At 40.1% G+C, this 27,028-nt stretch overlaps 1 protein-coding gene across 1 annotated transcript in view; it reads left to right on the forward strand.

The window, feature by feature from the left end:
- Positions 1–27,028, forward strand: part of NCKAP1 (NCK associated protein 1) — a 472,154-nt gene that overhangs the window by 293,297 nt on the left and 151,829 nt on the right. Inside the window, exon 19 of the mRNA XM_053698543.1 lies at positions 4,666–4,805. Coding sequence (XP_053554518.1) covers positions 4,666–4,805 — 140 coding nt within the window. The remainder of the gene's footprint in view (positions 1–4,665; positions 4,806–27,028) is intronic.

The following is a 27,028-nucleotide window of genomic DNA, read 5'->3' on the forward strand; positions in this document are numbered from 1 at the left end:
AACATCTCCTTTCCACTTGTCAGATGTTAAAATTTGGTAAACACAGGAGTATAGCGCTGATAGCTAAAAGAGAACAAGGCCACTCTAAAACAGTCACCCCAGGACTGTCATGAAAAAAACAAAGTTTAGGAGAAAAAAGAGGGCGCTAAAAGCTAAGTTCCCACCACACTTGGTCAAATAACAGGAAATGCAGATATAAAAATTGAAATGAATACCTTTACTCACAGTAAAATACAATGAATTACAACAGTACACATTAAAATATGAATAGTAAGATAGAAGGGACGTCTCCCTTTAAAATTTGGATTACCACCTTAAAACGAGTGAAAAATAAGGAAAAAATTTTATTTGTTAAAATGTTAGAGCGTTGTAAAAAGATGCAGCAAGATTGTTACAATGTTAATATCGATCTTGAGTGAAATCTTCACAGTCTATGTAACAAAGTTTCTTATGTTAGCTGATCGAAAAAATGTTGCAGTTCAGCAGATAGTGTCAGTGTGGAGTTAATATAGTAGAATTTTTCATAAGAATTAAACGATCATGTTGAACACCTTGTTATCAGGTTATACTCACACTTTTCCAAATGACTGTAATAACGGTTTAATAGCTTACACTTTTGGAGATTATCAGAAGTAAACAATATCTCCAAAGTGTTAGTAACTTTTCTTACTTGCTTGAGTCGGCTGAACCCGGTCAGCGTGATTGGAAACTGCTTTCTTACTCCAAAAATCCTATGTTTGAGTCGGCTGAACCCGGTCAGCGTGATTGGAGACAGCTTGTTTTTCCAAACCTCTTATGTGTCAGATATTGCAGGATTCCAAGGGGGTAACGAAAATCCACAGACCCGCACTTAGCGTGAATCGCGCGCGGGCTACAGAGTAAAACTAGGTACCTAGATTTGAATAAAGTCTTTTGTTGGGAACAACACAAGTAAGTCTACGCGTTTCACCCGATAGGGCTTTTTTAAGATACTGGTTAGTTCCCGGGGAAAGGTTTAAATGATCGTTGGATTGTGTTCATTGGTTGTGAGTCTTTCCAATTAAAGGTGGAATTTGATCAAGCTTATTTATACTTAAGGTGGTATATTGTGTTCATTTGGATTGGGTCATCTGTTCGTTCAATAAAAGCTGATACACATAATATTTATAAAAAAATTTTTATTGCGCTCAAACTTAGAGATATCATGACATATGTTTGAATGTTCAGATAAGGTGGTAAAACTCGATTAAGGTGGTAAAACCAAAGGTGGTATTTTATATTAAAAAATAAGTTTCATATCTATTGGAATGGACAGTTTAATCACCTAGTACATAAGAAAAAATGATCATAGAAATTATTTATTAGAATTCTTTGGACATCAGCTTATCACAGTTGGGTTATATATTAGATAGTTCTAGAGAGTAGAGAATGATTTTCATTATATTTAATACAACCTTATAGTAAATTAATCAAACTATAAAACCTTTTACTGATTACTAAATGTTATAAAATTCTTTTTTAATTTCTAAAATTCTAAAAGATTATATATCTTTTGTACATTTTTAAAATCATTCTAGAGTCAATATTATCCGTTCTTCATATAGGATTTAGGATAATTCATATATTATCTATATGTTAATTGTGAATTTATTATATCTTAATTCCTAAAAAAGGGGATAGATCTATCTCTGAATTGAGGCCTCGGGGGAAAAGGGTGTCAAATTTATAGATTAGTTCGGCTTCTTTTTTGAGTAATTTGCTTTCGAAGTCCCCTCCTCTCCAATCTCCTCTGACCTTACATATTCCCCAATATTTTAAATGCTGTAAATTGTTTTTGTGGATCTCTCTAAAATGTTTATATAAGTGGGTGTCTAGATTCCCTTTTTCAATATTACAGAGATGTTCCCTGATCCTGTCACGTAAAAATCTGGTGGTCTTTCCAATATAAAATAAATCACATGAACATTTTAAAAGATATATAATGCCTTTGTGAGAACATCTTATAATATCTTTAATTTTAAAATCTATATTTGTCCCTGTTATCTGTATGGAGCTAATTTTGCTACTGTATCTACAAGCCCTACATGAAATGCATGGACAAATTTTGCTACTGGAAAAGTGTGAGTATAACCTGATAACAAGGTGTTCAACATGATCGTTTAATTCTTATGAAAAATTCTACTATATTAACTCCACACTGACACTATCTGCTGAACTGCAACATTTTTTCGATCAGCTAACATAAGAAACTTTGTTACATAGACTGTGAAGAAAAGGGAGACGTCCCTTCTATCTTACTATTCATATTTTAATGTGTACTGTTGTAATTCATTGTATTTTACTGTGAGTAAAGGTATTCATTTCAATTTTTATATCTGCATTTCCTGTTATTTGACCAAGTGTGGTGGGAACTTAGCTTTTAGCGCCCTCTTTTTTCTCCTAAAAAAAGATGTTAAAATTTGTTTGAAAAATATGCTAATAAAAAGATTTAAACATAAATAATAAAGCTATCAAAAAGAAACGGGAAAGTGCGAGAGAACAGGTTTCCTGTTGGACATTTTAAGTCACACTTTAGAACACTTCGCTTTTCTCCATTTTGGTGGCATATTGTGTAGAACCATATTCTACCTCTGTGCTGTCACAGAACATGAAAAGGGGATTTAAAGATAAATACAAACGTCCTTGTTATTCTAAGCTTTTTCTAGATTGATTATTCTACACACAGCTGATTAAGAGCTTATGCACTGTTACGTCTTTACATTTTGTTATATTAAGTTGTCCAATCAGAGTCTGCTCACTAGTTAAACTTTGAAGAAGCGTTCACGCTGATTCGCGCATGTGCAGTTAAATAGGAACCAAATATCCGGAACCTTTGTGTAATTGAGTGTTAGTTTGATTATATGAATCTACACTACAATACATAGTGTTCCGACCGCTACTTGTAACGTCACAACTGTTAAAAGGTTTTGTTATTGCACTATTGTCTGCTTGTAACCATGTGTTTAACGTCTGCAAAGGGGTTAAACACAGTCATTTCCAGAACAGCAATACACTACTGTGATCTAGCTGAACATGTCTGGCGAGCCAATGACAAGAGGCATATAGGATGGGTGTAGCCACCAAATACTAGCTAGCTCCCAGTATGTTATTGCTTTCCCTGAGCCTACCAAGGTATGCCTTTAAATAAAACATAGAAGTAGATTGAAAAGTCTATTAAAATTGCAAAGCTTTTACTTTCATGTACCTTTAAAGTGAAGGTAAACTTTGGTGAATGAAAGCCTGTTTTTTAAAAATACTATTAAAAACAGGGGCACTTAAATTCATCAAAGTTTACAAAGCAGCCGTTATGTTAAAAAAAATTACTTTTTTTTTCTTTTCACTGCTACAGCAGCTTCCCCCACCTAGAGATCCTCTATTCACACGTCAGCAAAGCAATCCTGCTTCCTCCAATCACCGCTTTCCCCCCAGGGTAGTCATTGCCTTAGGCCATGCTGTGATTGGAGGAAGCCGGATTAGTCATTGCTGATGTGTGAATAGAGGATCTCTAGGTGGGGGAAGCTGCTGTAGCAGTGAAAGAAACGAAGGTATTTTTTTTTAACAAAACTGCTGCTTTGTAAAGTTTGATGAATGAAAGTGCCCCTCTATTTAATAGTATTTTTAAAAAGTGGGCTTTCATTCACCAAAGTTTACCTTCACTTTAAGACAAGCAGAACTTCAGCAGCAAATCATAACTTGGGATTCTGTCTTTCTTTAGCTGTTGCCTGTGACCTTTACATACCAGTGCAGTTCATCCAGTGGTTCAACAAAGTTGCTTGGTTTCTAAGGAAGTTATCATTAAAGGGACATGAATCTCAAAAAAAATTCTTTCATGATTTAGGTAGAACATACAATTTTAAACAACTTTCCAGTTTACTTCTATTATCAAATTTGCTTCATTCTCTTGGTATCATTTGTTGAAGGAGCAGCAATGCATTACTGGTTTCAAACTGAACACATGGATGAGCCAATGACAATCAATATATATATGCAGCCACCAATCATCAGAATCTAGGTTCTTTGCTGCTCCTGAGCTTACCTAGATAAACCATTCAACAAATGATAACAAGAGAAGGAAGCAAATTAATATAAATAAATTGGAAAGTTATTTAAAATTGTATGCTCTGTCTAAATCATGAATGTCTAAATATGACTTTTCTGTCCCTTTAAGCATTTAAGCATTAAGTGTTCATGAAATACACAATCCCAACTCAAACAACATTGGTAATTGCACTTTTGCCTTTCCCTTCCAATACTATTCTATAATTATTCACAGATAGATGCTGCTGGCCTGTACTGACTGCCCACTGGAATTTTCCCTAAAACATCAGCTGTTCAATCAACAGACTGAAATGATACGCTATATAAACAAAAGCATTTTAATAGTTTAGTTATGTACCTTTAACTATATGAATGATATCAATGTTGTACCTGTTTCCAGTATTTTGTTCATTTAGTTTTGCTTTTGTATTGTTAAAATTGGTGTATGGTGTTTTTTTCTCTCTCTTCTTTCACTTTTTTTTTTTTTTTTTTCTTCTTTTGACATTTAAAATAAATGAGCTGCACAAAGATTTAAAATGCCCATATGACCCATAATCTTATGAACTGCTACTGTTTTATGGATCTGTTTTCCTTTTTATTCTCTTATAGTTGCTGCCAAAGCACTGTGCCAAAACAATCAGTCAAGCAGTGAACAAGAAATCAAAAAAGCAGACTGGAAAGAAAGGAGAACCTGAGAGAGAAAAACCTGGTGTTGAAAGTATGAGAAAGAATAGGCTTGTAGTAACAAAGTAAGGTTTATTTCCAGCAACTGTGTACGTCTGTGTGTTAGATAAGAAAAGCTTTATTTGTTCTCTGCTAATACAGTAGGTAGATTGTGATATATAATGAAAACTTAAATTACAGTGTTTTCATGCTATGTAGTATATTTCTATGTATAGATAATGTATAAAGTCTTTTAAAGGATTCCTATCAGTCATGTGAAAGATCAGGGTTTAAACAAGTTAGAATATATATTTTATTTTTTCAGGAAGCTCACTATCTGTTTGGGAAACCTTCTAATCTACACAGTTTATTGGTATAAGGCGACATACCTAACAAATACAAAAAACATCCCCCCTCCGTTTAGATTTGGTGGTCCTTTTAAAAGGACATTCTAATATAAAAATGTTAAAATTTGATAGCACATGCAATTTCGGCATTATTGGCCTTAGCTTACTATACATTTTAAACCCCCCAAATTGTGTGAAAGGGACATGAAAATCAGGCAGAGCGTGCACTTTTAAGAGACTTCAATTTACTTCTATTCAAATTTATTTTGTTTTGTTGGTATCCTTTGTTGAAAAGCATACTTAGGTAGCCTCAGGAGTCAGCAATACACTACAACAAGTTAGCTGCTGATTGGTGGCTGAACCCTGTCGCCTCTTTTCACTAGCTCACCGGATGTGCTCAGCTAGGTCAAGCGAGTGGTGCCTTGTTACTCTGGAGATTACATTAAGTTTGCATGGGTTAAACGTATATTTTGTTTGCAAGCAACAGCATAGTATTAAAATGCCCTATTACATCATATATATATATTTATTTATTCTGCACTTATATATTTATTAAAGCACATGGGAAAAATCCTGCTTGAGAACCGCAATTTCCTCTCATGAGCAGGACACGGCTGTGGTTTTACCACTCCTGTTTGTCTTTTCTGCCATGTACTGATCAGTAGCTGCAATGCTTGTGACTCCCAAAAAGCAGTTAAACACATAGGTAAATAGCAAGATAGAACCAGTACTACAAAATGTATATACCTCATTTGTGCTTTACAATGTTCCTTTAAAGGGACAGTAAAGTTAAAATGAAACTTTCATGAATATGGTCTTTCCAAAATATAGGTTACTTAAAAATGTACATGAAATATGTCATTTGGTAAAGCTCGTTACAGGTAAAAATGATAGTACTTACTTAAACTGCCAAAATGCAATTGTAATTTTTGGTAATCATATACTGCAGTCACTATAGAGATATCTATAAATTTGACAATAATATTAGTATTAAAATTAATATTTGATCCCTTGTTCTTGATTAGTTATCTTTATAGAAACCTTGAATTATATTTATGTAAAAACTAGATTATGAATCAATTATACACGCTTATTCCGTTACAATATTCTATACAAAACAGATCATAAAAATATATCTCTAAAATTAACCTTACTCACAATGAATCGCATTAAAATACCCCAAATGATACCAGAGTAGTCTATAATTAGCCAATAACTCTAATGCTGAACTCTTATAACCATCAGAGAAATTGTATATTAACACAATAACCAATTTATATGCAATTTCTAAGAGATTTCATAATAAGTAAAACTGACATAAATATAGAAGTACAAAATCTTTTCTAGCAAATAAAATTATTTAGCATTAATATGACTAGTTCTAAACTACGCAGGACTATGAATATAAACTTAAAATACCAAATATTCCTTTAAATCACCAGCTTCAATTTAACTATAGCTATAGAATACCTTTGATTTAAATATTATATATACTTAACAATCGCGTATACTTTACCAAATAACCAGATGAGTGTTCTGCTTCCGGAGTTTCTTGTGGGTCATATAAGAAGGAATTATTCCACTATTGCAAGGATACAGGCCTCAAATTTATTATCTTTCTTATCCTAAGAAAGTGTCCTAAAATTGCAGAGAAGATACTTAGCACAAATATGTGTTTTTCTCTCTGTCAAAGTGAATTCTCACTCTTCGAGTCTGTGTCCCCCCTTGTCTAGTGTGTGTGTGCTTTTATCAAAGATAAACCACTCCTTATTTTCTTCCTAATGGGAAAGAGTCCTCAGCTGCATTCATTATTTATGGGAAATAAGACCCTGGTCACCAGGAGGAGGCAAAGACCCACCAGCCAAAGGCTTAAATACTCCTCCCACTTCCCCTATCCCCCAGTCATTCTTTGCCTTTTGTCCCAGGAGGTTGGCAGAGAAGTGTCAGAAGTTTTTTTTTTTTTTTTCATTTGTTCTACTTTTTGTTAATTTTAATATGTCTCTTATGGAGGGTGCTACCCTTCGACATGGGACAGAAGTTTTAAGTAGTCCTGTTAGCCTCTTGTGGAGGGCCTGGGCAAAAGTTAGAGTCCGGAGATGCAGTGGGAGCAGCACTTGGTGTTGTCGAACTTTGCTTCGCTACCTGCGGGCTTCTCTTGAGTCCATGACGGAGGCGCTGCCACTATTCGTCACACTTGAAGGGCTGTGTTCCTGTTCCACTGCGTAGATTCCTGTAAGATCGTTTCATTTTATTACATTGTCTGTAATGTGATTTATTATGACAGTATAGTATGGGCCTTACTGAGGCACCTTCAGTACAGATCTTGGAATCAAGGGATATTTCCTCCTTAGGGTGGTTTGGGTCTCTTTTCATTTTTCTTATGTGATTCAAACTGCAGTATGTGGTATTTTTTTGGGCTTGTGAATGCAGGCCTAGGACTAAAAACCTTCGGGTTATGGGTTTATGCCTGTTTGTGCAGTCTTGCGTATCCTTTTATGTGGACCTAGTTTTGCCACCTTTTGGTGGCACGCTTTTGGATTTCGCGGGGCATCTGCTGACCGTGCGTGTTTACGCTTGGGCGGGGTTCTTCCCCTTCCACATTCCTGATTAAGTGGCGACGGAGGAAAAGAGTTTGCTCCACTGAGGTCTGGTCATAGTAGGTGGCGAGTGCCCCAGCCATTGTGTGTCAGGTGCCAGTCATTTGTTTTTTGTTTTCCAATATTGGCGTTTATATTCGTCCTAGCCATGGAGGATTCCCATGCCGGGAATATAGTCTTATCAGATGATAAGACATTGTTGCAAGTCTACCACTCTTGTCTCTTGTGTGTGCATAGTTTGTCGGGTCCCTCGGGCTCGGGGGACCTTGGATCTGCTGAGCCCTTGGCCTCCGGGGGCTCTGTTCTTCAGGAGGCGCCTTCCCAATCGCACACTCCTTTTGCTTTCGCAGGTGACCCTGACTTTGATGTCTCCTACGCACAGGGTGCATTATTTCCCCCGGAGATGGTGGGACATTTTTGTTAATATTTTATTGGCGCTGATTCGTCTGCAAGATCTTGAGGTTTTCTTTCAGTTGTGTGCCTGCCTGCCTATCCCATGTGTCCAGACCGTGACCGCACTATAATATTCCCCCAGGGGTTGATTGTTCCCCCATGTTGTGCATTTTGTTATAGGATTGTGCGGCTGTGTGTCCTACTACAACGTCTTTTTGATTTGTTGGGGAATCCTCTCCTTTTTCGTCCGGGGACTTCAGTTCAGAATAGATGATGAATTTTATCTCCGGTTGGTCTCTTATGATTTTTCCCAGCCTCTTTTTCGGAGGGTTCCGGTCTCTGTTTGGCAGGTCCTGCGGAGACATACAACAACTAGTAAAACTAATTGTAATAAGGGATACAATCCAGTTTTAGAAAAGAACCAGTTCCACAATAGTATAGTACCAGTAAACTCTGCTAGAACAGAGATTGTTGCAATATTAAAAGTGTTCCATATCATTCATACATTTGCACTTTATTGTTATCAACTAGGAACATGCACGCATACGGTAGCAGGGCTACAAGTTAAAAACACTTAAACTCAGTGGATTTTGTGGCTATTGACAGTCCTCAGTCCGTAAATAATTAAGAGTAAGCCCTTACAATCCAAGGGCTGCTTTAATATTACTTATAATATTAATAAGGACCAGAGGTTGTCATATGTATCATTAAGTTAAGAGTACATTACTTTTACCACAAGAGCAAGCTGATTAAAAAAACAGACAGGAGAGACGAAGCTACTCCTGACGGACAGTAGCTTCGTCTCTCCTGTATGTTTTTTTTAATCAGCTTGCTCTTGTGGTAAAAGTAATGTACTCTTAACTTAATGATACATATGACAACCTCTGGTCCTTATTAATATTTTAAGTAATATTAAAGCAGTTCTCGGATTGTAAGGGCTTAGTTTACTCTTAATTATTTACGGACTGAGGACTGTCAATAGCCACAAAATACTTTATGCAGTACATATTGCGATTGTGCAATCCACTGAGTTTAAGTGTTTTTAACTTGTAGCCCTGCTACTGTATGCGTGCATGTTCCTAATTGATAACAATAAAGTGCAAATGCATGAATGATATGGAACACTTTTAATATTGCAACAATCTCTGTTCTAGCCGGGTTTACTGGTACTATACTATTGTGGAACTGGTTCTTTTCTAAAACTGGATTGTATCCCTTATTACAATTAGTTTTACTAGTTGTTGTATGTTTCTAAACCAGTTAATCACAACAGGTATTTTCTTTTAATAGTTTAAGCATTCATGTGCGATTACATATAAGATAATATCAGAGATACCTGCTATTTTTCTAACTGTTACCCCCTAACCCATTTTCTAAAGCCTGCGGAGACATAGTTCCTTCTGGGCAGATGCCTTTGGGTGCCCTTGTTTATTTTATCCGAGTCGGATTTATTTACATTATATTTTTTTTCTCTTGTAAAGGTGTATCCAGTCCACGGGTTCATCCATTACTTGTGGGATATGCTCCTTCCCAACAGGAAGTTGCAAGAGGACACCCACAGCAGAGCTGTCTATATCGCTCCTCCTCTAACTGCCACCCCCAGTCATTCACTTGCAAGCTTTCGACAAGAAAGGAAGTATCAAGAGATATGTGGTGACTTAGTGTAGTTTTACCTTCAATCAAAAGTTTATTTTTAAACGGTACCGGCGTTATACTGTTTCACTCTCATGCAGAAATTGGAAGAAGAATCTGCCTGGAGGTTTGATGATCTTATCGGTTTGTAACTAAGGTCCATTGCTGTTCTCACACATAACTGAAGAATATGGAAAGAAAACTTCAGTTGGGGGGACGATTGGCAAATCACCTGATTTGAGGTATGTTCAGTATATTTTTTCTAGAGAGATGAGGTCTAGAAAATGCTGACAGTGCCTGATATATTTGAGGTAAGCCTGATACAGTGATTTAACAGCGACTGGGGTTATGCTTAAAAGATAAGGGTAATTGCTCTTGCAAGGTGTATCCAGTCCACGGATTCATCCTTGTGGGATATTCTCATTCCCTACAGGAAGTGGCAAAGAGAGCACACAGCAGAGCTGTCCATATAGCTCCCCCCCCTAGCTCCATCCCCCAGTCATTCTCTTTGCTGCTCTAGCAGTAGGGCATCTCCACGGGAGGGTGAATTGAATGTGGTGTTAGATTTGTAGTTTTATATCTTCAATCAAAAGAGGAGAGGTCAGAAAGCGACTGCTACCTCTCTTTCCTTCTGGCTGAAAAGCATCATCCGATTGGCTTATGAGACTGCTGGGCAGCAGCCTCCTGAACGAATTACAGCTCACTCTACCAGAGCTGTGGCTTCCACATGGGCTTTCAAGTATGAGGCTTCTGTTGAACAGATTTGTAAGGCAGCGACTTGGTCTTCACTGCATATTTTTCCAAATTTTACAAATTCGATACTTTTGCTTCTTCGGAGGCTATTTTTGGGAGAAAGGTTTTACAAGCAGTGGTGCCTTCCGTTTAAGGTACCTGTCTTGTTCCCTCCCTTCATCCGTGTCCTAAAGCTTTGGTATTGGTATCCCACAAGTAAGGATGAATCCGTGGACTGGATACACCTTGCAAGAGAAAACAGAATTTATGCTTACCTGATAAATTACTTTCTCTTGCGGTGTATCCAGTCCACGGCCCGCCCTGGCAATTAAGTCAGGTTAAATTTTTTTTGTTTAAACTACAGTCACCACTGCACCCTATGGTTTCTCCTTTTCTCCTAGCCTTCGGTTGAATGACTGGGGGGTGGAGCTAGGGGGGGAGCTATATGGACAGCTCTGCTGTGTGCTCTCTTTGCCACTTCCTGTAGGGAATGAGAATATCCCACAATATCCGTCGACTGGATACACCGCAAGAGAAAGTAATTTATCAGGTAAGCATAAATTCTGTTTTTTATGTTAACCCTCATAGTACTTAGTGTTAAAACGTTTGCATTACTTAACAGAAAAAACGTTTTTTTCTCTGAGGGTGATAAATCTTTATTTGGGGCCTAGTTTTCCACATGGCTGTTATTTTACTCCTAGGAGTAGTTTTTTATGGCCCTCTGACTGTGAGTGCATGGTGGGAGGGGCCTATTTTCGCGCACTTTATGCGCAGTTGTTATACAGACTGAGACATCTAGCTTCCCTAAAGGAGTACTCTGGCATCTAGGACCACTATAGAGGGGTTCTTTCCTGCAAAAATAGTAGTTTAAGGGCATGTAGGAGCCCCACAGTAAAGCTGTGGCAGTATATTTGACTGTGTTTTAACGGTGTTACAGTTTTTCTAATCCGTTTTTGGGCCTAAGGGGTTAATCATCCATTTGCAAGTGGGTGCAATGCTGCTTTAGTCTCTTGTACACACTGTAAAAATTTCGTAGAGTTTACTGCTTTTTAACACTGATTTGCAGTTTATGTGATAGTTTTTTTTTCTCTTAAAGGTACAGTACCGTTTTTGTTTAATTGCTTTTTCACATTTATTAAAGTGTTTTCCAAGCTTGCTGGTCTCATTACTAGTCTGTTAAACATGTCTGACATAGAAGAAACTCCTTGTTCATTATGTTTAGAAGCCATTGTGGAACCCCCTATTAGAATGTGTACCAAATGCATTAACCTTTCTATAAGTTATAAAGACCATATTATGGCTTTTAAAGATTTATCACCAGAGGTTTCTCAGACTGACAAAAGGGAGATTATGCCATCTAACTCTACCCATGTGTCAGAACCTATAACTTCTGCTCAAGTGACGCCAAGTACATCTGGCACGTCCAATGCGTTTACTTTACAGGACATGGCGGCAGTTATGAATCATACTCTCACAGAGGTATTGTCCAAACTGCCAGGGTTACAAGGAAAGCGAGACAGCTCTGGAGCTAGAAGCAGGAGAGCTTCTATCTGTGGGTGACATTTCTGATTCAGGGAAGGCGTTCCTTCAGTCTGCCTCTGAAATGACCGCATTTAAATTTAAACTTGAACACCTCCGCGTGTTGCTCAGGGAGGTTTTAGCGACTCTGGATGACTGTGACACCATTGTAGTCCCAGAGTAGTTGTGTAAAATGGACAAATACTTTGCTGTGCCTGTTTACACTGATGTTTTTCCAATCCCTAAGAGGTTTTCAGAAATTATTACGAAGGAATGGGATAGACCAGGTGTACTGTTCTCTCCCCCTCCTGCCTTTAAAAAGATGTTTCCCATTGATGCCGCTACACGGGACTCGTGGCAGACGGTCCCTAAGGTGCAGGGAGCAGTCTCTACCCTAGCTAAACGTACAACTATTCCCGTCGAGGACAGTTGTGCTTTCCTAGATCCAATGGATAAAAAACTAGAGGGCTTCCTTAAAAAGATCTTTATACAACAAGGTTTTATTCTCCAGCCTCTTGCATGCATTGCCCCAGTCACTGCTGCAGCCGCTTTCTGGTTCGAGTCTCTTGAAGAGGCTCTACAGGTGGAGACCCCGCTGGATGATATCCTAGACAGGCTTAAAGCTCTTAAGTTAGCCAATTCATTTATTTCTGACGCCGTTTTTCATTTAACAAAGCTAACGGCTAAGAATTCAGGTTTTGCCTTTCAGGCGCGTAGGGTGCTATGGCTTAAATCCTGGTCAGCTGACGTTACTTCAAACTCTAAGCTTCTTAACATCCCCTTCAAAGGGCAGACCCTATTCGGGCCTGGATTGAAGGAGATCATTTCTAATATTACTGGAGGAAAAGGCCACACCCTTCCCCAGGATAGGTCCAACAAATCAAGGACCAAACAGACCAATTTTCGTTCCTTTCGAAACTTCAAGAGTGGCGCAGCTTCAACTTCCTCTGCTGCAAAACAAGAAGGAAATTTTGCCCAGTCCAAGCCAGTCTGGAGACCTAATCAGGCTTGGAACAAGGGAAAGCAGGCCAAAAAACCTGCTGCTGCCTCTAAGACAGGATGAAGGAGTAGCCCCCGATCCGGGACCGGATCTAGTTGGGGGCAGACTTTCTCTCTTCGCCCAGGCTTGGGCAAGAGACGTCCAGGATCCCTGGGCTCTGGAGATTATTTCCCAGGGATATCTTCTGGATTTCAAAGCCTCGTCTCCAAAGGGGAGATTTCATCTCTCACAATTATCTGCAAACCAGATAAAGAGAGAGGCATTCTTACGTTGTGTTCAAGACCTTCTGGTCATGGGAGTGATCCACCCAGTTCCAATGGAGGAACAGGGGCAGGGATTCTATTCAAATCTGTTCATAGTTGCCAAAAAAGAGGGAACGTTCAGACCAATCTTGGATCTCAAGATCCTAAACAAATTTCTCAGGGTCCCATCCTTCAAGATGGAGACTATTCGAACCATCCTAACTATGATCCAGGAGGGTCAATATATGACTACCGTGGATCTAAAGGATGCTTATCTCCACATTCCGATACACAGAGATCATCATCGGTTTCTCAGGTTTGCCTTCCTAGACAGGCATTACCAGTTTGTGGCTCTTCACTTCGGGTTAGCCACGGCACCAAGAATCTTTACGAAGGTTCTAGGGTCCCTACTAGCGGTTCTAAGGCCACGAGGCATAGCGGTGGCTCCTTACCTAGACGACATTCTGATACAGGCGTCGACTTTTCAAATCGCCAAGTCCCATACGGACATTGTTCTGGCATTCCTGAGGTCTCACGGGTGGAAGGTGAACGAAGAAAGGAGTTCTCTCTCCCCTCTCACAAGAGTTTCCTTCCTAGGAACTCTGATAGATTCAGTAGAAATGAAGATTTTTCTGACAGAAGTCAGGTTGTCAAAACTTCTAACTTCCTGCCGTGCTCTTTATTCCACTTTTCAGCCGTCAGTGGCTCAGTGTATGGAAGTAATCGGCTTAATGGTAGCGGCAATGGACATAGTTTCGTTTGCTCGCCTACATCTCAGACCGCTGCAACTTTGCATGCTCAGTCAGTGGAATGGGGATTACACAGATTTGTCCCCACTGCTAAATCTGGATCAGGATACCAGGGATTCTCTTCTCTGGTGGCTATCTCGGGTCCATCTGTCCAGGGGAATGAGCTTCCGCAGGCCAGAATGGACTATAGTGGCAGATGCCAGCCTACTGGGCTGGGGCGCAGTCTGGAACTCCCTGAAGGCTCAGGGCTTGTGGTCTCAGGAGGAAGCCCTCCTTCCGATAAACATTCTGGAACTAAGAGCGATATTCAATGCTCTTCAAGCTTGGCCTCAGCTAGCGGAGGTCAGGTTCATCAGATTTCAGTCGGACAATATCACGGCTGTGGCCTATATCAACCATCAGGGGGGAACAAGAAACCCCCTGGCAATGTTGGAGGTTTCAAAGATAATTCTATGGGCAGAGGTTCACTCTTGCCATCTTTCAGATATCCATATCCCAGGAGTAGAGAACTGGGAGGCGGATTTTTTAAGTCGGCAGACTTTTCATCTGGGGGATTGGGAGCTCCATCCAGAGGTATTTGCCCAGTTGATTCAACTATGGGGCAAACCAGAACTGGATCTCATGGCGTCTCGTCAGAATGCCAAGCTTCCTCGTTACGGGTCCAGGGACCCCAAGGCAGCGCTGATAGATGTTCTAGCAGCGCCCTGGTCCTTCAGCCTGGCTTATGTGTTTCCACCGTTTCCTCTGCTCCCTCGTCTGATTGCCAAGATCAAGCAGGAGAGAGCTTCGGTGATTTTGATAGCTCCTGCGTGGCCACGCAGGACTTGGTATGCAGATCTGGTGGACATGTCATCCTTTCCACCATGGACTCTGCCGCTAAGCCAGGACCTTCTACTTCAAGGTCCTTTCAAACATCCAAATCTAAATTCTCTGCGTCTGACTGCTTGGAGATTGAACGCTTGATTCTATCGAAGCGTGGTTTTTCCGATTTGGTCATTGATACCTTAATTCAGGCTCGAAAGCCTGTCACCAGGAAAATCCATCATAAGATATGGTGTAAAAAACTGGTGTGAATCCAAGTGTTACTCATGGAGTAAAGTCAGGATTCCTAGAATCTTATCCTTTCTCCAAGAGGGATTGGAGAAAGGATTATCTGCTAGTTCCTTAAAGGGACAGATTTCTGCTCTGTCTATTCTTTTGCACAAACGTCTGGCAGTGGTTCCAGACGTTCAGGCGTTTTGTCAGGCTTTAGTTCGAATCAAGCCTGTGTTTAAACCTGTTGCTCCACCATGGAGTTTAAATTTAATTCTTAAAGTTCTTCAAGGGGTTCCGTTTGAACCTTTGCATTCCATAGATATTAAACTTTTATCTTGGAAAGTTCTGTTTTTAGTAGCTATCTCCTCGGCTCGAAGAGTTTCGGAGTTATCTGCTTTACAGTGTGATTCCCCTTATCTGATTTTCCATGCAGATAAGGTAGTTTTGCGTACCAAACCTCGGTTTCTTCCTAAGGTAGTATCTAATAAGAATATCAATCAGGAGATTGTTGTTCCTTCATTATGTCCTAATCCTTCCTCAAAGAAGGAACGTCTTTTACACAATCTTGATGTGGTTCGTGCTTTAAAGTTTTATTTACAAGCTACTAAGGATTTTCGTCAAACATCTGCTTTGTTTGTTGTCTACTCTGGACAGAGGAGAGGCCAAAAGGCTTCGGCAACTTCTCTTTCTTTTTTGCTAAGAAGCATAATCCACTTAGCTTATGAGACTGCTGGCCAGCAGCCTCCTGAAAGAATTACAGCTCATTCCACTAGAGCGGTGGCTTCCACATGGGCTTTTAAAAATGAGGCATCTGTTGAACAGATTTGTAAGGCGGCGACTTGGTCTTCGCTTCATACTTTTTCTAAATTCTACAAATTCGATACTTTTGCTTCTTCGGAGGCTATTTTTGGGAGAAAGGTCTTACAGGCAGTGGTGCCCTCCGTTTCAGTGTCTGCCTTGTCCCTCCCTTCATTCGTGTCCTAAAGCTTTGGTATTGGTATGTTGCTCCGCCATGGAGTTTAAATTTAATTCTTAAAGTTCTTCAAGGGGTTCCGTTTGAACCTTTGCATTCCATAGATATTAAACTTTTATCTTGGAAAGTTCTGTTTTTAGTAGCTATCTCCTCGGCTCAAAGAGTTTCGGAGTTATCTGCTTTACAGTGTGATTCCCCTTATTTGATTTTCCATGCAGATAAGGTAGTTTTGCGTACCAAACCTGGATTTCTTCCTAAGGTAGTATCTAATAAAAATATCAATCAGGAGATTGTTGTTCCTTCATTATGTCCTAATCCTTCCTCAAAGAAGGAACGTCTTTTACACAATCTTGATGTGGTTCGTGCTTTAAAGTTTTATTTACAAGCTACTAAGGATTTTCGTCAAACATCTGCTTTGTTTTTTGTCTACTCTTGACTGAGGAGAGGCCAAAAGGCTTCGGCAACTTCTCTTTCTTTTTTACTAAGAAGCATAATCCGCTTAGCTTATGAGACTGCTGGCCAGCTGCCTCCTGAAAGAATTACAGCTCATTCCACTAGAGCGGTGGCTTCCACATGGGCTTTTAAAAATGAGGCCTCTGTTGAACAGATTTGTAAGGCGGCGACTTGGTCTTCGCTTCATACTTTTTCTAAATTCTACAAATTCAATACTTTTGCTTCTTCGGAGGCTATTTTTGGGAGAAAGGTCTTACAGGCAGTGGTGCCCTCTGTTTCAGTGTCTGCCTTGTCCCTCCCTTCATCCGTGTCCTAAAGCTTTGGTATTGGTATCCCACAAGTAATGGATGAACCCGTGGACTGGATACACCTTTACAAGAGAAAACAAAATTTATGCTTACCTGATAAATTTTTTTCTCTTGTGGTGTATCCAGTCCATGGCCCGCCCTGTCATTTTTAGGCAGGTGTTTTCTCCTGTTAAGTGTAGTCAGTCCACGGGTCATCCATTACTTATGGAATATTTCTCTTCCTAACAGGAAACTGCAAGAGAATTACCCAGCAGAGCTTGCTATATAGCTCTTCCCCTCACCTGTCATACTCAGTCATTCTCTTGCAGCCTAACTAGATAGGAAGCTGTGAGAGATCTGTGGTGTTTTTTTAACTTAGTTTATTTCTACAATCAAAAGTTTGTTATTTTTAAATGGCACCAGAGTGTGCTGTTTGTTCTCAGGCAGCTTTAGAAGAAGAATCTGCCTGGGTTTTTTTCTATGGTCTTAGCAGACGTAACTAAGACCCACTGGCTGTTCTCATCTGAGGAAAAGTGAGGTAACTTCAGAGAAGGGGAATAGCATGCAGGGTCCCCCTGCAACAAAGAGGTATGTGCAGTAAATTATTTTCTGAGGAATGGAATTGACTGAGAAAATACTGCTGATACCATTGTAAAGTAAGTTCAGCCTTAAATGCAGCGATAGCGACTGGTATCAGGCTTATGTGTGTGTGTGTGTGCACTGAATGTATTTTCTAAGGAATGGAATTGACTCTGAAAAACATAATTTATGTAAGAACTTACCTGATAAATTCATTTCTTTCATATTAGCAAGAGTCCATGAGCTAGTGACGTATGGGATATACATTCCTACCAGGAGGGGAAAAGTTTCCCAAACCTCAAAATGCCTATAAATACACCCCTCACCACACCCACAAATCAGTTTAACGCATAGCCAAGAAGTGGGGTGATAAAAAAGTGTGAAAGCATATAAAATAAGGAATTGGAATAATTGTGCTTTATACAAAATCATAACCATCACAAAAAAAGGGCGGGCCTCATGGACTCTTGCTAATATGAAAGAAATGAATTTATCAGGTAAGTTCTTACATAAATTATGTTTTCTTTCATGTAATTAGCAAGAGTCCATGAGCTAGTGACGTATGGGATAATGATTACCCAAGATGTGGATCTTTCCACACAAGAGTCACTAGAGAGGGAGGGATAAAATAAAGACAGCCAATTCCGCTGAAAATAATACACACCCAAAATAAAGTTTAATGAAAAACATAAGCAGAAGATTCAAACTGAAACCGCTGCCTGAAGTACTTTTCTACCAAAAACTGCTTCAGAAGAAGAAAATACATCAAAATGGTAGAATTTAGTAAAAGTATGCAAAGAGGACCAAGTTGCTGCTTTGCAAATCTGATCAACCGAAGCTTCATTCCTAAACGCCCAGGAAGTAGAAACTGACCTAGTAGAATGAGCTGTAATCCTCTGAGGCGGAGTTTTACCCGACTCAACATAGGCAAGATAAATTAAAGATTTCAACCAAGATGCCAAAGAAATGGCAGAAGCTTTCTGGCCTTTTCTAGAACCGGAAAAGATAACAAATAGACTAGAAGTCTTTCGGAAAGATTTAGTAGCTTCAACATAATATTTCAAAGCTCTAACAACATCCAAAGAATGCAACAATTTCTCCTTAGAATTCTTAGGATTAGGACATAATGAAGGAACCACAATTTCTCTACTAATGTTGTTGGAATTCACAACTTTAGGTAAAAATTCAAAAGAAGTTCGCAACACCGCCTTATCCTGATGAAAAATCAGAAAAGGAGACTCACAAGAAAGAGCAGATAATTCAGAAACTCTTCTGGCAGAAGAGATGGCCAAAAGGAACAAAACTTTCCAAGAAAGTAATTTAATGTCCAATTAATGCATAGGTTCAAATGGAGGAGCTTGAAGAGCCCCCAGAACCAAATTCAAACTCCAAGGAGGAGAAATTGACTTAATGACAGGCTTTATACGAACTAAAGCTTGTACAAAACAATGAATATCAGGAAGAATAGCAATCTTTCTGTGAAAAAGAACAGAAAGAGCAGAGATTTGTCCTTTCAAGGAACTTGCGGACAAACCCTTATCTAAACCATCCTGAAGAAACTGTAATATTCTCGGTATTCTAAAAGAATGCCAAGAAAAATGATGAGAAAGACACCAAGAAATATAAGTCTTCCAGACTCTATAATATATCTCTCTAGATACAGATTTACGAGCCTGTAACATAGTATCAATCACAGAGTCAGAGAAACCTCTTTGACCAAGAATCAAGCGTTCAATCTCCATACCTTTAAATTTAAGGATTTCAGATCCTGATGGAAAAAAGGACCTTGAGACAGAAGGTCTGGTCTTAACGGAAGAGTCCACGGTTGGCAAGAGACCATCCGGACAAGATCCGCATACCAAAACCTGTGAGGCCATGCCGGAGCTACCAGCAGAACAAACGAGCATTCCTTCAGAATCTTGGAGATTACTCTTGGAAGAAGAACTAGAGGCGGAAAGATATAGGCAGGATGATACTTCCAAGGAAGTGATAATGCATCCACTGCCTCCGCCTGAGGATCCCGGGATCTGGACAGATACCTGGGAAGTTTCTTGTTTAGATGAGACGCCATCAGATCTATTTCTGGAAGTTCCCACATTTGAACAATCTGAAGAAATACCTCTGGGTGAAGAGACCATTCGCCCGGATGCATCGTTTGGCGACTGAGATAATCCGCTTCCCAATTGTCTATACCTGGGATATGAACCGCAGAGATTAGACAGGAGCTGGATTCCGCCCAAACCAAAATTCGAGATACTTCTTTCATAGCCAGAGGACTGTGAGTCCCTCCTTGATGATTGATGTATGCCACAGATGTGACATTGTCTGTCTGAAAACAAATGAACGATTCTCTCTTCAGAAGAGGCCAAAACTGAAGAGCTCTGAAAATTGCACGGAGTTCCAAAATATTGATCGGTAATCTCACCTCCTGAGATTCCCAAACTCCTTGTGCCGTCAGAGATCCACACACAGCTCCCCAACCTGTGAGACTTGCATCTGTTGAAATTACAGTCCAGGTCGGAAGCACAAAAGAAGCCCCCTGAATTAAACGATGGTGATCTGTCCACCACGTTAGAGAGTGTCGAACAATCGGTTTTAAAGATATTAATTGAGATATCTTTGTGTAATCCTTGCACCATTAATTCAGCATACAGAGCTGAAGAGGTCGCATGTGAAAACGAGCAAATGGGATCGCGTCCGATGCAGCAGTCATAAGACCTAGAATTTCCATGCATAAGGCTACCGAAGGGAATGATTGTGACTGAAGGTTTCGACAAGCTGCAATCAATTTTAGACGTCTCTTGTCTCTTAAAGACAGAGTCATGGACACTGAATCTATCTGGAAACCCAGAAAGGTTACCCTTGTCTGAGGAATCAAAGAACTTTTTGGTAAATTGATCCTCCAACCATGATCTTGAAGAAACAACACAAGTCGATTCGTATGAGATTCTGCTAAATGTAAAGACTGAGCAAGTACCAAGATATCGTCCAAATAAGGAAATACCACAATACCCTGTTCTCTGATTACAGACAGAAGGGCACCGAGAACCTTTGAAAAAATTCTTGGAGCTGTAGCTAGGCCAAACGGTAGAGCCACAAACTGGTAATGCTTGTTCCAGAAAAGAGAATCTCAGGAACTGATAATGATCTGGATGAATCGGAATATGCAGATATGCATCCTGTAAATCTATTGTGGACATATAATTCCCTTGCTGAACAAAAGGCAAGATAGTCCTTACAGTTACCATCTTGAACGTTGGTATCCTTACATAACGATTCAATATTTTTAGATCCAGAACTGGTCTGAAGGAATTCTCCTTCTTTGGTACAATGAAGAGATTTGAATAAAACCCCATCCCCTGTTCCGGAACTGGAACTGGCATAATTACTCCAGCCAACTCTAGATCTGAAACACAATTCAGAAATGCTTGAGCTTTCACTGGATTTACTGGGACACGGGAAAGAAAAAATCTCTTTGCAGGGGGTCTCATCTTGAAACCAATTCTGTACCCTTCTGAAACAATGTTCTGAATCCAAAGATTGTGAACGAAATTGATCCAAATTTCTTTGAAAAAACGTAACCTGCCCCCTACCAGCTGAGCTGGAATGAGGGCCGCACCTTCATGTGGACTTAGAAGCAGGCTTTGCCTTTCTAGCAGGCTTGGATTTATTCCAGACTGGAGATGGTTTCCAAACTGAAACTGCTCCTGAGGATGAAGGATCAGGCTTTTGTTCTTTGTTGAAACGAAAGGAACGAAAACGATTATTAGCCCTGTTTTTACCTTTAGATTTTTTATCCTGTGGTAAAAAAGTTCCTTTCCCACCAGTAACAGTTGAGATAATAGAATCCAACTGAGAACCAAATAATTTGTTACCCTGGAAAGAAATGGAAAGTAGAGTTGATTTAGAAGCCATATCAGCATTCCAACTCTTAAGCCATAAAGCTCTTCTAGCTAAAATAGCTAGAGACATAAACCTGACATCAACTCTGATAATATCAAAAATGGCATCACAGATAAAATTATTAGCATGCTGAAGAAGAATAATAATATCATGAGAATCATGATTTGTTACTTGTTGCGCTAAAGTTTCCAACCAAAAAGTTGAAGCTGCAGCAACATCAGCCAATGATATAGCAGGTCTAAGAAGATTACCTGAACACAGATAAGCTTTTCTTAGAAAGGATTCAATTTTCCTATCTAAAGGATCTTTAAACGAAGTACCATCTGACGTAGGAATGGTAGTACATTTAGCAAGGGTAGAAATAGCCCCATCAACTTTAGGGATTTTGTCCCAAAATTCTAACCTGTCAGACGGTACAGGATATAATTGCTTAAAACGTTTAGAAGGAGTAAATGAATTACCCAATTTATCCCATTCTTTGGAAATTACTGCAGAAATAGCATTAGGAACAGGAAAAACTTCTGGAATAACCACAGGAGATTTAAATACCTTATCTAAACGTTTAGAATTAGTATCAAGAGGACCAGAATCCTCTATTTCTAAAGCAATTAATACTTCTTTAAGTAAAGAACGAATAAATTCCATTTTAAATAAATATGAAGATTTATCAGCATCAATCTCTGAAACAGAATCCTCTGAACCAGAAGAGTCATCAGAATCAGAATGATGATGTTCATTTAAAAATTCATCTGTAGGGAGAGAAGTTTTAAAAGATTTTTTACGTTTACTAGAAGGAGAAATAACAGACATAGCCTTCTTGATGGATTCAGAAACAAAATCTCTTATGTTATCAGGAACATTCTGCACCTTAGATGTTGAAGGAACTGCAACAGACAATGGTACTTTACTAAAGGAAATATTATCTGCATTAACAAGTTTGTCATGACAATTAATACAAACAACAGCCGGAGGAATAGCTACCAATAGTTTACAGCAGATACACTTAGCTTTGGTAGATCCAGCACTAGACAGCGATTTTCCTGTAGTATCTTCTGACTCAGATGCAACGTGAGAGATCTTGCAATATGTAAGAGAAAAAACAACATATAAAGCAAAATTGATCAAATTCCTTAAATGACAGTTTCAGGAATGGGAAAAAATGCCAAAGAACAAGCTTCTAGCAACCAGAAGCAATGAAAAATGAGACTTAAATAATGTGGAGACAAAAGCGACGCCCATATTTTTTAGCGCCAAATAAGACGCCCACATTATTTGGCGCCAAAAATGACGCCACATCCGGAAAACGCCGACATTTTTGGCGCAAAATAACGTAAATAAATGACGCAACTTCCGGCGACACGTATGACGCCGGAAACGGAAAAGAATTTTTGCGCCAAAAAAGTCAGCGCCAAGAATGACGCAATAAAATGAAGCATTTTCAGCCCCCGCGAGCCTAACAGCCCACAGGGAAAAAATAGTCAAATTTTTGAAGGTAAGAAAAAATGAATAATTTAAATGCATAATCCCAAATATGAAACTGACTGTCTGAAAAATAAGGAAAGTTGAACATTCTGAGTCAAGGCAAATAAATGTTTGAATACATATATTTAGAACTTTATAAACAAAGTGCCCAACCATAGCTTAGAGTGTCACAGAAAATAAGATTTACTTACCCCAGGACACTCATCTACATGTTTGTAGAAAGCCAAACCAGTACTGAAACGAGAATCAGCAGAGGTAATGGTATATATAAGAGTATATCGTCGATCTGAAAAGGGAGGTAAGAGATGAATCTCTACGACCGATAACAGAGAACCTATGAAATAGACCCCGTAGAAGGAGATCACTGCATTCAAATAGGCAATACTCTCCTCACATCTCTCTGACATTCACTGCACGCTGAGAGGAAAACCGGGCTCCAACTTGCTGCGGAGCGCATATCAACGTAGAATCTAGCACAAACTTACTTCACCACCTCCATCGGAGGCAAAGTTTGTAAAAACTGAATTGTGGGTGTGGTGAGGGGTGTATTTATAGGCATTTTGAGGTTTGGGAAACTTTGCCCCTCCTGGTAGGAATGTATATCCCATACGTCACTAGCTCATGGACTCTTGCTAATTACATGAAAGAAATACTGTTAATACTGAAATAATGTGTGAGCCTTAACTGCAGTAAAAGCGACTGGTAGCAGGCTTGTAAATAATAATACATAACTTTTAAATGTATGTTTAAAACGTTTACTGGCATGTTAATCGTTTTTTGTGAGGTACTTTGTGATAAAATTTATTGGGGCTTGATTTTTACCACATGGCCATTTTTGTTTTCTGCATAGAAACAGTTTCTGAACTTCCCCACTGTTGTAATATGAGTGGGAGGGGCCTATTTTAGCGCTTTTTTTGCGCAGTAAAAATTCAGTCACAATCTGTCTACTTCATCCTCCATGATCCAGATCGTCTCTAGAGAGCTCAGGGGTCTTCAAAATCCATTTTGAGGGAGGTAATCAGTCACAGTAGTCCTGTGACAGTGTATTTGACTGTGAGAAAAACGTTAATTATATAATTGTTATCCGTTTTTGGGTACTAAGGGGTTAATCATCCATTTGCTGGTGGGTGCAATCCTTTGCTAACTTAATACATTTACTGTGAAAATTTGGTTGCTATAACTATTTTTGTTCATTGTTATTTCAACTGTGTCAGTTTTTTTGTGCTTCTTAAAGGCACAGTAACGTTTTTTATATTGCTTGTAAATTAATTTTGAAAAGTATTTCCAAGTTTGCTAGTCTCATTGCTAGTTTGTTTAAACATGTCTGACTCAGATGAATCTCTTTGTTCACTATGTTTAAAGGCCAATGTGGAGCCCAATAGAAATTTATGTACTAATTGCATTGATGCTACTTTAAATAAAAGTCAATCTTTACATGTAAAGAAATTATCACCAGACGACGAGGGGGAAGTTATGCCGACTAACTCTCCTCACGTGTCAGTACCTGTGCCTCCCGCTCAGGAGGTGCGTGATTTTGTGGCGCCAAGTACATCAGGGAGGCCCTTACAAATCACTTTGCAAGACATGGCTACTGTTATTGCAGAAGTATTATCTAAGTTGCCAGATTTAAGAGGCAAGCGCGATAGCTCTGGGTTAAGGATAGAGCGCGCGGATGAGATGAGAGCCATGTCAGATACTGCGTCACAGTTTGCAGAACGTGAGGACGGAGAGCTTCATTCTGTGGGTGACGGATCTGATCCAGGGAGACTGGATTCAGAGATTTCCAATTTTAAATTTAAGCTAGAGAACCTCCGCACATTGCTAGGGGAGGTATTAGCGGCTCTGAATGATTGTAACACGGTTGCAATTCCAGAGAAATTATGTAGGTTGGATAAATACTATGCGGTACCGGTGTATACTGACGTATTTCCTATACCAAAAAGGCTTACAGAGATTATTAGCAAGGAGTGGGATAGACCTGGTGTGCCTTTTACCCCTCCTCCCATATTTAGGAAAATGTTTCCTATTGACGCCACCACACGAGACTTATGGCAGACGGTCCCTAAGGTGGAGGGAGCAGTTTCTACTTTAGCTAAGCGTACCACTATCCCGGTGGAGGATAGTTGTGCCTTTTCAGATCCAATGGATAAAAAATTAGAGGGTTACCTTAAGAAAATGTTTGTTCAACAAGGTTTTATTTTATAGCCCCTTGCATGCATTGCGCCTGTCACTGCTGCGGCAGCATTCTGGTTTGAGTCTCTGGAAGAGGCCATTCGCTCAGCTCCATTGGATGAAATAATGAACAAGCTTAAAACACTTAAGCTAGCTAACGCATTTGTTTCTGATGCCGTTGTGCATTTAACCAAACTTACGGCTAAGAACTCCGGATTCGCCATCCAAGCGCGCAGAGCGCTATGGCTTAAATCCTGGTCAGCTGACGTGACTTCTAAATCTAAATTGCTTAATATTCCTTTCAAAGGGCAGACCTTATTCGGGCCCGGCTTGAAAGAAATTATTGCTGACATTACGGGAGGTAAGGGCCATGCTCTACCTCAGGACAGGGCCAAATCAAAGGCCAAACAGTCTAATTTTCGTGCCTTTCGTAACTTCAAGGCAGGAGCAGCATCAACTTCCTCCGCTCCAAAACAGGAAGGAGCTGTTGCTCGTTACAGGCAGGGCTGAAAAGTTAACCAGTCCTGGAACAGGGGCAAGCAGGCCAAGAAACCTGCTGCTGCCCCCAAGACAGCATGAAGAGAGGGCCCCCTATCCGGAAACGGATCTAGTGGGGGGCAGACTTTCTCTCTTCGCCCAGGCTTGGGCAAGAGATGTCCAGGATCCCTGGTCGTTGGAGATCATATCCCAGGGATACCTCCTGGACTTCAAGACTTCTCCTCCACGGGGGAGATTTCATCTTTCAAGGTTATCAGCAAACCAAACAAAGAAAGAGGCGTTTCTACGCTGTGTACAAGACCTCTTACTAATGGGGGTAATCCACCCAGTTCCGCGGACGGAACACGGGCAGGGATTCTATTCAAATCTATTTGTGGTTCCCAAAAAAGAGGGAACCTTCAGACCAATCTTGGACTTAAAAATCCTAAACAAATTTCTAAGAGTTCCATCATTCAAAATGGAGACTATTCGAACCATCCTTCCCATGATCCAAGAGGGTCAGTACATGACCACGGTGGACTTAAAGGATGCCTACCTTCACATACCGATTCACAAGGACCATTACCGGTATTTGAGATTTGCCTTCCTAGACAGGCTTTACCAGTTTGTAGCTCTTCCCTTCGGATTAGCTACGGCTCCAAGAATCTTTACAAAAATTCTAGGATCACTTCTGGCGGTACTAAGACCGCGAGGCATAGCGGTGACTCCGTACCTAGACGACATTCTGATACAAGAGTCAAGTTTTCAAACTGCCAAGTCTCATACAGAGATATTTCTGGCATTTCTGAGGTCGCATGGGTGGAACGTGAACGTGGAAAAGAGTTCTCTATTACCACTTACAAGAGTTCCCTTTCTAGGGACTCTTATAGATTCTGTAGAGATGAAAATTTACCTGACAGAGGCCAGGTTATTAAAACTTCTAAATGCTTGCCGTGTCCTTCACTCCATTCCACACCCGTCAGTAGCTCAGTGCATGGAAGTAATCGGCTTAATGGTAGCGGCAATGGACATAGTACCATTTGCGCGCCTGCATCTCAGACCGCTGCAATTGTGCATGCTAAGTCAGTGGAACGGGGATTACTCAGATTTGTCCCCCCTACTAAATCTGGATCAAGAGACCAGAGATTCTCTTCTATGGTGGCTCTCTCGGCCACATCTGTCCAAGGGGATGACCTTTCGCAGGCCAGATTGGACGATTGTAACAACAGACGCCAGCCTTCTAGGCTGGGGAGCAGTCTGGAATTCCCTGAAAGCTCAGGGATTATGGACTCAGGAGGAGAAACTCCTCCCAATAAATATTCTGGAGTTAAGAGCAATATTCAATGCTCTCCTAGCTTGGCCTCAGTTAGCAACTCTGAGGTTCATCAGATTTCAGTCGGACAACATCACGACTGTGGCTTATATCAACCATCAAGGGGGAACCAGAAGTTCCCTAGCGATGTTGGAAGTCTCAAAGATAATTCGCTGGGCAGAGTCTCACTCTTGCCACCTGTCAGCGATCTACATCCCAGGCGTGGAGAACTGGGAGGCGGATTTTCTAAGTCGCCAGACTTTTCATCCGGGAGAGTGGGAACTTCATCCGGAGGTCTTTGCTCAACTGGTTCGTCGTTGGGGCAAACCAGATCTGGATCTCATGGCGTCTCGTCAGAACGCCAAGCTTCCTTGTTACGGATCCAGGTCCAGGGACCCGGGAGCGGTGCTGATAGATGCTCTGACA

Source organism: Bombina bombina, chromosome 1 (assembly GCF_027579735.1).
Source record: "Bombina bombina isolate aBomBom1 chromosome 1, aBomBom1.pri, whole genome shotgun sequence".
NCBI classification, from domain to species: domain Eukaryota; kingdom Metazoa; phylum Chordata; class Amphibia; order Anura; family Bombinatoridae; genus Bombina; species Bombina bombina.